This window comes from Globicephala melas, chromosome 7, assembly GCF_963455315.2.
Source record: "Globicephala melas chromosome 7, mGloMel1.2, whole genome shotgun sequence".
Taxonomy (NCBI): Eukaryota; Metazoa; Chordata; class Mammalia; order Artiodactyla; family Delphinidae; genus Globicephala; species Globicephala melas.
Genome location: NC_083320.1, coordinates 34,422,326 through 34,434,906, shown reverse-complemented (window position 1 = coordinate 34,434,906; position 12,581 = coordinate 34,422,326). Strand labels below are relative to the sequence as shown.

At 38.0% G+C, this 12,581-nt stretch overlaps 1 protein-coding gene across 3 annotated transcripts in view; it reads right to left on the bottom strand.

The window, feature by feature from the left end:
- ORC2 (origin recognition complex subunit 2) overlaps positions 1-12,581 on the bottom strand; it is a 56,365-nt gene that overhangs the window by 16,182 nt on the left and 27,602 nt on the right. For all 3 annotated transcript variants that reach the window (XM_060302076.2, XM_030855057.2, XM_030855065.2), the window contains exons 11-13: positions 3,885-3,994; positions 1,227-1,359; positions 99-195 (exon numbers count right to left, since the gene is read on the bottom strand). In XM_060302076.2, coding sequence (XP_060158059.1) covers positions 99-195; positions 1,227-1,359; positions 3,885-3,994 — 340 coding nt within the window. The remainder of the gene's footprint in view (positions 1-98; positions 196-1,226; positions 1,360-3,884; positions 3,995-12,581) is intronic.

Below are 12,581 nucleotides of genomic sequence, written 5' to 3'. Positions count from 1 at the left end.
TGTCATTATTAAAACAATCCTCAATTTTATGTATACTAGTACACAAATAAGTACGCTTAGCTTCACCCTAAAACTACAGAGCATCTCCTTCACGTTACCTTCTTTAAATTTGTTTATTATCCAGTCTAGCTGATCCAGCACACTGCGGAAAGTACCCATATGATTAAGGACTTCTTCTGTTATAGAATTCAGGATCTATGTCATAAAAGTGCAAGAGGTACATCAGTTATAACTTATTCTGTCATGTAGGATAAATACAACTAGCAAACCAATCCTTTTTTTTTTTTTTTTTTTTTTGGTACGTGGACCTCTCACTGTTGTGGCCTCTCCTGTTGCGGAGCACAGGCACCGGATGTGCAGGCTCAGCGGCCATGGCTCAAGCCGCTCCACATGTGGGACCTTCGCGGACCGGGGCACGAACCCGTGTCCCCTGCATCGGCAGGCGGACTCCCAACCACTGCGCCACCAGGGAAGCCCCAATCTTTTTAATAAATTAAAAATAAATTTGGATTTCCCACTAAGTCTGAAAAATCACTTCAAAAATTCTACTGGTACTTAAGTACATCTAATTCATTTCTTTGCATAAGTTATCGCTAAAAGGAAACAGGGAAGAATAGCAAAGGTGTAAATATAACATAAGCAGGTAGTAAAAACAAAACAAAACCAAAAACTAACAATATGAAAAATATTAGAAAACTATAGATTTATCAAATGAAAGAGGACCCAAACATTAAAGACACTTTTAAAAAGGAATATTACATTGGTTAATATCCAGAACTCAAAAGGTTTAAATTAACTTTCAAATGATGAAGAGATATGAGCATCTGGAGTAAAAATGATCAAAGAACTATAAACCATTCTTATATTTTTATTATTTTTAGAGCACTAAAGTGACATAAAAGCATAATAAAATTGAAGTCCCCCATAATCCTATTCTTGAGAGAAGTACTGTTGGTATTCAATGTAGTAAACAAAGCTAACATTTCCCTAAGATTTAATACATTATCAGTTACCAAATAGGAAATTCAAGGATGGGGATTCAAAGCTAGAACCCTCTGAGTCCAAACACATGATCTTAAGCACTGTGCAATCCTACTAGTGTGAAAACTATTGCAATAAAAACAAAAACTGAATGCTCCAGAATATGAAATAGCATCCTCATTAACATGGGGATATGGATTGGCAGGGGATATGATGTTGTTCCTTTTAACATTTTTAAAACTTACTGATTTCACACTGATTCCAGGAAAGAAGCCATTGATGACAACATGAATGCAATCTTGCAGCATGGTGGTTCGAAATCTTTCCAGTAAATCTCTCTTAGAACCCAAACCATAAAGCACAATGTTGAACCCCAGGCTGTAAGAAAAACAGCACTCATGAAATTAAAGTTCAGTACTTCTTTTTTTTTTTTTTTTTTTGTGGTACGCGGGCCTCTCACTGTTGTGGCCTTTCCCGTTGCGAAGCACAGGCTCCGGACGCGCAGACCCATAGGCCATGCGTGGCTCACGGTCCCAGCCGCTCCGCGGCATGTGGGATCCTCCCGGACTGGGGCACGAACCTGCGTCCCCTGCATCGGCAGGCAGACTCTCAACCACTGCACCACCAGGGAAGCCCAAGTTCAGTACGTCTTATTGCCAATTTTATAATCAACCAGTTTCCTTAATTTAAGCTTATAAAGAATACAAGAAGAAATGGCATGGCTAAATAACTATTGACTCCCAACTTATATAAAGCAAAAGCACAATTTTATTATCTGTACACCAAGCTTGCAGTTCCAACTTTCTCTCAAACTCCTACTACCTTTCAAGTAATAAGAGGCAAGGGAGAACATGGCACTAGGTACAAGACACTAAAAAGTCTTATAGGCTGAAGCAGAGTTTTAACTGATAGATTAAACTGGAAAAGTAATCAGGGGCCAGGTCACAAAAGTGTTGTTAAATCAACTAAGACATTAATTGGATTTTATTCCAAGGAACATAAGCATTTAAAAGTAAAGAGTCAGGTGTTAAGTGAAAGGTTTTAATAGGAAAGTAACATGATCTTTTTAGAAGATTACATTGACTGAGTGGGGGAATGGATAGGAAGGAGGGTAAAACCACCAAAGACTATGGACTTCAATTAGGTGTCACGGAGACAAATGTGTCAAGAGCTTTACAGGTCAAATTGGTTGGATTTGGAGAGTGATTAGACATGGAAGGTTAAGTGAAAGGGACTATTAAGAATAGCTCAGTTTTTTGGCATAGACTGCATGAATGGGGTGCATCCACTATGCGAGGTAGCTGGGGCAGGTGGGATTGAGGGATTTAAGATAAGTTAAATTTTATGTATATTGAATTATTTACAGGACTTCCACATGGACACTTCCAATATACATTCACATTTGCTGCTGAGGAGTGAGATCTGGCTGGGCTAGAGATATAGTTACGGCAGTTATTCACATACAAAAAGCAACTGAAGCCAAGAGAGTAAATGAGACAACCCAGAACACCAAGCACTAGGGGTCAGGCTAAAGTTCAACTCCATGATTTTTTAACGGAGGTCAATCAGAAACAGTATTTACGTGATGCTCTGTAGCAATGCAGGATAGCCTGGAAATAGAAAAGAAAAGAGATAACCCCCAAAGGCAGAGATTAGCAAAATAGAAGCAGCAGAAAAAAAGAAGCAAGGGAGTTCAGAGAGCTAGCAATTCTACTAAAGTAGCTGACTATGAGGTCTAGGCTGGGAAGCAAAGCAAATCAAGTTATCAAAGCTGACATATGGGAAGAAAGAAGAATTGGTGGACTGGGGTATGGGATCAGAGTGAAGATCTGCCTTATAAATTCAAAATGAACAGGTCCATAAATAGTTATTGAGAGAAGGTAAGGTCCTAACAGGGAAGATAATCATTTTCTTACTAGCATACTCCTTTGATTTATTATTGGCAAAGAAAACCAGGATCAACTGGGGGAAATTGTGGCAACTTTTATGTTCTTACTGCACCATTCACATTTTAGCATACACTTCAAGCACTTCTTTATATTAAGGTCCTTTTAAATACAAATATAAAAGTAACTATAGAAAAACATTACTATGTTTTAATCTTTATCATTCTTCTAGGTGTTTTAATGGAAATTTAAATTTAACCTGAGGTATTTGAAAAATGATAAAGTTAAAAAAATATTCTAAGAAACAATTTTAAAATGGTAAAATAATGTTTAGAGAACAGATCTCATGAAATTCTGAAGGTCTACAGTACATGTAAACAGAATGAGATTGAAAGAAAAATATATATTCTTTCATTTTAGAAACTCTGAATTAAAATCTAACTGATATATTTATCAATCTTGACAAATTATATTTTCAAATATTTTTATAAGTAATAACTCTAAGAAAGGCTATTTTACACAATAGCTTTCAAGTCTGATTAAACTTAGAAAAGACAGGGCTTCCCTGGTGGCGCAGTGGTTGAGAGTCTGCCTGCCGATGCAGGGGACACGGGTTCGTGCCCCGGTCCGCAAAGATCCCACATGCCACGGAGCGGCTGGGCCCGTGAGCCATGGCCGCTGAGCCTGCGCGTCCGGAGCCTGTGCTCCGCAATGGGAGAGGCCACAACGGTGAGAGGCCCGCGTACTGCAAAAAAAAAAAAAAAACACTTAGAAAAGACAAATTTCTTGAAAATTGGAATTTCTGAGAAGAGTCATATAATAATATGACATTTCTACATTTGGGTCATAAAATTGGGAAAACACCTGTTTTTTCAAATTTTTACATATAAATAAAAATACATATCAAGTTCATTGCAAAAAGAAAATTAAATGTCAAACTGCTTTGACTTTAACATAGACATGTAAATATATATTATTCTTTATTTTACAAAGGTTTACAATGATAATAGTACTTACTGTAACTGCAACATCCATTTATGAAATAACTGTTCATATTGTTGATTTAGTTGTTTAAGTTCAGCAGAAAAGGAAGGAGAAACCTTGCTCAGTAAGTTATGCAAAGTTTGCTTTAAAAAAAAAAAGGAAGAGGGAGGGAAGAAAATCACTCTCAATCCACATTACATCACATCAATCCATACTAAAAATATTTCCTTAGAGGTAGAGGTTAGAAGAGGCCATTAGTGGAAATATTACTTTAATCAGGTTTGGTAATGAGTGCATCTACTGAGAATACACATAATATTTCAATATTTCTTTCTTAAAATGTTTTATACATTCTTTAAGTACAAATATGTAAAACAGTAAAGAATTTGCTACATTTTCTCTAGAACCATTTACATGACTATAAATTCCAAATATCAATGTAAGTCTTTAATTTCTAAAAATATTGTTACCATAAGGAGACAATTAAACCTGCCTCCCAGCTTTGACAACAAATCCAGACACTCTTTTAAAAACCTATGGATTTGAAAAAATGTAAAAGCTTAAGGTAACAGTTCAATATTAATTCTCAGAAAACAGTCAAGTTTCTTTATAATTTACCATTATCATTAGTAAAATTCACTGCTCCTCTTTAAAAGCTGTTTCTAACAAATCCTTTATCTTTGGTAAGTACGGCAAAGTTCTTAAAACAATAATGTAAAAATAAACTGAGGAAGATACATTGCTCTGTACCCAAAACTTGAAAATTCATGCTAGTGACTCAAACACAGCTCACTTCTTGAAATGAAAACTCTAGTAAAAAGCTGTATATGCATTTCTACCCTGGCACTACTGTGTTTTCATGATTTTAGCCTTTAAGTAAAATATTTTTTAATACTGAAGACTAGAGCAGCAACCAAGATTCCAGGCACTCTAGCCTATACAGTTTTTATTCATCCATATACTTAAAGAGAAATAGGACAAATTCTAAGTAAAACTGTAAAGTAGTAGATTTCAAAAATTTCTCTCTCCATCTGATGTTTTTTTCCCTAACGTCTAGAGCCCTGAAAAGCAGATAAAGCACTAGTGTCATTTTCAGTAGTTATTTATACTGTATTATCAGAGCATACTCACACTTAGTGTGAACTCTGAAATGTTATGTCACCTATTCACCTTCATTTCAAACTTTAGTATTTGTGCAGAATTACATTACTAGCCCCAATACTTGCCCCTCCTCCTATCTGTACCCTTTGCCATGTGACTTTGCAATCCCTCCCACTAAACGGGTGGAATCTAGTCCCCATCCCCTGTTCTGTGACTTTGTTTTCAGCCACGTGATTTACTGTGGCCACTAGAATGAGGCAGAAGTGACACTGAGACCATTTGAGCCCAGGCTTTAAGAGGTCTTTTGTTTTTCTACTTCTTCTGTCTCTGACATTTTTATAAGAAGAACATGCCTCTGCTAGCTTTCCAGGGAGGTCCAACAAGGAAGACAGACACGTGGAGCAAATCCTAGATCAGCCAACTCCCAGGTGACCCGCAGACATGAGAAATAAATGCTCACTGACACATGTTACTATGACCATACCTGTCAGCTATGTCCACAATTAATGAAAGACCTTCCTTTCTTCACTATCAGTAACAGGTGTTTCTTTCATCCTCCAACAGGTCTGTCTGTCTCTAGGTCCTATGAAGTCCTACTTTGACCCTAGATCCACTTCTCCTTCCCCCATGTTGCTTATATAAAAATACATGCGGGGCTTCCCTGGTGGCACAGTGGTTGACAGTCTGCTTGCCAATGCAGGGGGCATGGGTTCGTGCCCCAGTCCGGGAGGATCCCACATACTGTGGAACGGCTGGGCCCATGAGCCATGGCCACTGAGCCTGCGTGTCTGGAGCCTGTGCTCTGCAACGGGAGAGGCCACAGCAGTGAGAGGCCCGTGTACCGCAAAAGAAAGAAAAAAGAAATACACGCACTAAGGAAGAAGCAAGAGGAACTACAATCCTGCAGCAAGAGGAACTACAATCCTGAAGCAAGAGGAACTACAATCCTGTGGAACAAAAACCACATTCACAGAAAGACAGACAAGATGAAAAGGCAGAGGGCTATGCACCAGATGAAGGAACAAGATAAAACCCCAGAAGAACAACTAAATGAAGAGGAGACAGGCAATTGTCCAGAAAAAGAATTCAGAATAATGATAGTGAAGATGATCCAGGACCTCGGAAAAAGAATGGAGGCAAAGATCGAGAAGATGCAAGAAATGTTTAACAAAGATCTAGAAGAATTAAAGAACGAACAAACAGAGATGAACAATACAATAACTGAAATGAAAAATACACTAGAAGGAATCAATAGCAGAATAACTGAGGCAGAAGAATGGATAAGTGACCTAGAAGACAGAATGGTGGAATTCACTGCTGTGGAACAGAATAAAGAAAAAGAATGAAAAGAAATGAAGACAGCCTAAGAGACCTCTGGGACAACATAAAACACAACAACATTCGCATTATAGGGGTCCCAGAAGGAGAAGAGAGAGAAGAGAGAAAGGATCCGAGAAAGTATCTGAAGAGATTATACTCGAAAACTTCCCTAACATGGGAAAGGAAAGAGCCATCCAAGTCCAGGAAGCGCAGAGAGTCCCATAGAGGATAAACCCAAGGAGAAACACGCTGAGACACACAGTAATCAAACTGGCAAAAATTAAAGACAAAGAAAAATTATTGAAAGCAGCAAGGGAAAAATGACAAATAATATACAAGGAAAATCCCATAAGGTTAACAGCTGATCTCTCAGCAGAAACTCTACAAGCCAGAAGGGAGTGGCATGATATACTTAATGTGATGAAAGGGAAGAACCTACAACCAACATTACTCTACCCAGCAAAGATCTCATTCAGATTCAACAGAGAAATCAAAAGCTTTACAGACAAGCAAAAGCTAAGAGAATTCAGCACCACCAAACCAGCTCTACAACAAATGCTAAAGGAACTTCTCTAAGTGGGAAACACAAGAGAAGAAAAGGACCTACAAAAACAAACCCAAAATGGTAACAGGAACATACACATCGATAATTATCTTAAACGTGAATGGATTAAATGCTCCAACCAAAAGACACAGGCTTGCTGAATGGATACAAAAACAAGACCCATATATACGCTGTCTACAAGAAACCCACTTCAGACCTAGGGACACATTCAGACTGAAAGTGAGTGGATGGAAAAAGATATTCCATGCAAATGGAAATCAAAAGAAAGCTGGAGTAGCAATTCTCGTATCAGACAAAATAGACTTTAAAATAAAAACTGTTACAAGAGATAAGGAAGGACACTACCTAATGATCAAAGGATCAATCCAAAAAGAAGATATAACAATTATAAATGTTTATGCACCCAACACAGGAGAACCTCAATACATAAGGCAAATGCTAACAACCATGAAAGGAGAAATTGACAGTAACACAATCATAGTAGGGGACTTTAACACCCCACTTACACCAATGGACAGATCATCCAAACAGAAAATAAATAAGGAAACACAAGCTTTAAATGACACAATAGACCAGGTAAATTTAATTGATATTTATAGAACATTCCACTTAAAAGTAGCAGAATACACTTTCTTCTCAAGTGCACACGGAACATTCTCCAGGACAGATCATATCTTGGGTCACAAATCAAGCCTCAGTAAATTTAAGAAAACTGAAATCATAGCAAGCATCTTTTCTGACAACATTATGAGATTAGAAATCAATTACGGGGAAAAAAACATAAAAAACACAAATACATGGAGGCTAAACAATACATTACTAAATAACCAAGAGATCACTGAAGAAATCAAAGAGGAAATCAAAAAGTACCTAGAGACAGGGCTTCCCTGGTGGCACAGTGGTTAAGAATCTGCCTGCCTACGCAGGGGACATGGGTTCGAGCCCTGGTTGGGGAAGATCCCCACATGCTGCGGAGCAACTAAGCCTGTGAGCCACAACTACTGAAGCCTGCATGCCTGGAGTCCGTACTCTGCAACAAGAGAAGCCACCACAATGAGAAGCTCACACACCACAACAAAGAGTAGTCCCCACTTGCCACAACTAGAGAAAGCCCACGCACAGCAACGAAGATCCAATGCAGCCAAAAATAAATAAATAAAATAAGTAAATTTATTTAAAAAAAAAAAAGAAGTACCTAGAGACAAATGACAATGAAAACACGAAGATCCAAAACCTATGGGATGCAGCAAGAGCAGTTCTAAGAGGGAAGTTTATAGCTATACAAGCCTACCTCAAGAAACAAGAAAAATCTCAAATAAACAATCTAACCTTACACCTTAAGGAACTAGAGAAAGAAGAACAAACAAAACCCAAAGTTAGCAGAAGGAAGAAATTATAAAGATCAGAGCAGAAATAAATGAAACAGAAACAAAGAAAGCAATAGCAAAGATCAATAAAACTAAAAGCTGGTTCTTTGAGAAGATAAACAAAATTGATAAACCATTAGCCAGACTTATCAAGAAAAAGAGGGAGAGGACTCAGATCAGTAAAATTAGAAATGAAAAAGGAAAGTTACAACAGACACCGCAGAAATACAAAGCATCCTAAGAGACTACTACAAGCAACTCTATGCCAATAAAATGGACAATCTGGAAGAAATGGACAAATTCTTAGAAAGGTATAATCTTCCAAGACTGAACCAGGAAGAAATAGAAAATATGAACAGACCAATCACAAGTAATGAAATTAAAACTGTGATTAAAAATCTTCCAACAAACAAAAGTCCAGGACCAGATGGCTTCACAGGTGAATTCTATCAAACATTTAGAGAAGAGCTAACACCCATCCTTCTCAAACTCCTCCAAAAAATTGCAGAGGAAGGAACACTCCCAAACTCATTCTACCAGGCCACCATCACCCTGATACCAAAACCAGACAAAGATACTACAAAAAAAGAAAATTACAGACCAATATCACTGATGAATATAGATGCAAAAATCCTGAACAAAATACTAGCAAACAGAATCCAACAACACATTAAAAGGATCATACACCATGATCAAGTGGGATTTATCCCAGGGATGCAAGGATTCTTCAGTATACGCAAATCAATCAATGTGACACACCATATTAACAAATTGAAGGAGAAAAACCATATGATCATCTCAATAGATGGGCATTTAGGTTGATGCAGCAAAAGCTTTTGACAAAATGTGACAAAATTCAACACCCATTTATGATAAAAACTCTCCAGAAAGTGGGCAGACAGGGAACCTACCTCAACATAATAAATGCCATATATGACAAACCCACAGCAAACATCATTCTCAATGGTGGAAAACTTAAAGCATTTCCTCTAAGATCAGGAACAAGACAAGGATGTCCACTCTCGCCACTATTATTCAACAGAGTTTTGGAAGTCTGAGCCATGGCAATCAGAGAAGAAAAAAGAAAAGGAACACAAATTGGAAAAGAAGAAGTAAAACTGTCACTGTTTGCAGATGACATGATACTATACACAGAGAATCCTAAAGATGCCACCAGAAAACTACTAGAGCCGATCAATGAATTTGGTAAAGTTGCAGGAAACTAAATTAATGCACAGAAATCTCTTGCACTCCTATACACTAATGATGAAAAATCTGCAAGAGAAAATAAGGAAACACTCCCATTTACCATTGCAACAAAAAGAATAAATACCTAGGAATAAACCTACCTAGGGAGACAAGAGACCTGTATGCAGAAAACTATAAGACACTGTTGAAAGAAATTAAAGATGATACCAACAGATGGAGAGATATACCATGTTCTTGGATTGGAAGAATCAATACTGTGAAAATGACTATACTACCCAAAGCAATCTACAGATTCAATGCAATCCCTATCAAATTACCAATGGCATTATCCACAGAACTAGAGCAAAAAATCTTAAAATTTGTATGGAGACACAAAAGACCCTGAATAGCCAAAGCAGTCTTGAGGGAATAAAACGGAGCTGGAGGAATCAGACTCCCTCACTTCAGACTATACTACAAAGCTACAGTAGTCAAGACAATATGGTACTGGCACAAAAACAGAAATATAGATCAATGGAACAGGACAGAAAGCCCAGAGTTAAACCCACGCACCTATGGTTAACTCATCTATGACAAAGGAGGCAAGGATATACAATGGGGAAAAGACAGTCTCTTCAATAACTGGTGCTGGGAAAACTGGACAGCTATGTGTAAAAGAATGAAATTACAACACTCCCTAACACCATACACAAAAGTAAACTCAAAATGGATTAAAGACCTAAATATAAGACCGGACACTCTAAAACTCTTAGAGGAGGGCTTCCCTGATGGTGCAGTGGTTGAGAGTCTGCCTGCCGATGCAGGGGACACAGGTTTGTGCCCCAATCGGGAAGATTCCACATGCTGTGGAGCGGCTAGGCCCGTGAGCCATGGTTGCTGAGCCTGCGCATCCGGAGCCTGTGCTCCGCAACAGGAGAGGCCACAACAGTGAGAGGCTTGCGTACCGCAAAAAAAAAAAAAACTCTTAGAGGAAAACATAGGAAGAACACTCTGACATAAATCACAGCAAGATCTTTTTTGATCCATCTCCTAGAATAATGGAAATAAAAACAAAAATAAACAAATGGGACCTAATGAAACTTAAAAGTTTTTTCAAAGCAAAGGAAAGTACAAACAAGATGAAAAGACAACCCTCAGAATGGGAGAAAATATTTGCAATCGAATCAACAGACGAAGGATTAATCTCCAAAATATATAAACAGCTCATGCAGCTCAATATTAAAAAAACAAACAACCCAATCCAAAAATGGGCAGAAGACCTAAACAGACATTTCTCCAAAGAGAACATACAGATGGCCAAGAAGCACATGAAAAGATGCTCAACATCACTAATTATAAGAGAAACGTAAATCAAAACTACAATGAGGTATCACCTCACACCAGTTAGAATGGTCATCATCAGAATATCTACACACAACAAATGCTGGAGAGGGTGTGGAGAAAAGGGAACCCTCTTGCACTGTTGGTGGGAATGTAAATTGATACAGCCACTATGGAGAACAGTATTCACGTTCCTTAAAAAACTAAAAGTAGAATTACCATATGACCCAGCAATCTTGACTAATGGGCATATACCCAGAGAAAACCATAATTCAAAAAGACACATGCACCCCAATATTCACTGAAGCACTATTTACAATAGCCAGGTCATGGAAGCAACCTAAATGCCCATCAACAGACAAATGGATAAAGAAGATGTGGTACATATATACAATGGAATATTACTCAGCCATAAAAAGGAACCAAATTGGGTCATTTGTAGAGATGTGGATGAATCTACAGACTGTCATACAAATGAAGTAAGTCAGAAAGAGAAAAGTAAGTATCATATATTAACACATATATGTGGAACCTAGAAAAATGGTGCAGATGAATTGGTTTGCAGTGCAGAAAGAGACACAGATGTAGAGAACAAACATATGGACACCAAGGGGCGAAAGTGGTGGGATGAACTGGGAGACTGGGATTGACATGTATACACTGATGTGTATAAAACTCATGACTAAAAAGAACCTGCTGTATAGAAAAAAAAAATACATGCACTAAGCAGACGTTAGTGCCATCTCTTCCTTGAACAGCTTGGTTTCTTGACACATGTTTTCAGCTAGTCTCTGATCTGAGTTGCAATACCTATGAGACAGGTGGAAAGAAACAAACAAAACAGAAAAAACCAAAAACCCCCAACCACACAGCACCACGTCATCCAAGCCATAGAGGTTTACCCTATGGTAAACCTCTCTTCTCTCTTTTCTATAGCTTGAAAACTCTGTCAAAAGCCCTGTATACCTTAGGAAATTGCACTGAATTCCTATTTCAGAAAATAATAAAATCTTGATTCTCTCTGAGTCAATAACAATCTCTTCTTGACTTAAATTATCAAGCCCACTTTCTTTTTTTTTTTTGGCTGCATGGCTTGTGGGATCTTAGTTCCCTGACCAGGGACTGAACCCATGCCCCTGCAGTGGAAGTGCAGAGTCCTAACCAAGGATCGCCAGGGAAGTTCCTCAAGCCCACTTGCTAATGAAAGATTTTCTTATTCAGATGGTTCTTTGTCCTCTGTTAGTGAGGTATCTGTCAAAGCCCTGAGTCTAACTGTATGCTATTTTTTTATAAAACGAGACACTGGAACCAGAGTATACAGCAACCTTGTTACCTTACTGCAATGGGCAGGCTTTCCATAATAGCAAGAAGCAGAATATCCTCTGCTTTTTGCAAGGTTTTCAACTGAGAGTCAGGTCAGTCTTTGTTTTATGACCAGTGTGAGGTTCAATGAATATGTAGGTTAAATTGGTAACAGAAATTAATGGTACATGCATATCAAAGAAACTAAGACCCTGCACAGGGAACTATATTCAAAATCCTGTGATACATATATACAATGGAATATTATTAAGCCATAAAAAGGAACGAAACTGAGTTATTTGTCGTGAGGTGGATGGACCTAGAGACTGTCATACAGAGTGAAGTAAGTCAGAAAGAGAAAAACAAATACTGTATGCTAACACATATATATGGAATCTAAAAAAAAAAGAAAAGAAAAAAACAAGAAAATGGTCAGAAGAACCTAGGGGCAAGACGGCAATAAAGATGCAGACCTACTAGAGAATGGACTTGAGGATACGGGGAGGGGAAGGGTAAGCTGGGACAAAATGAGAGTGGCATGGACAT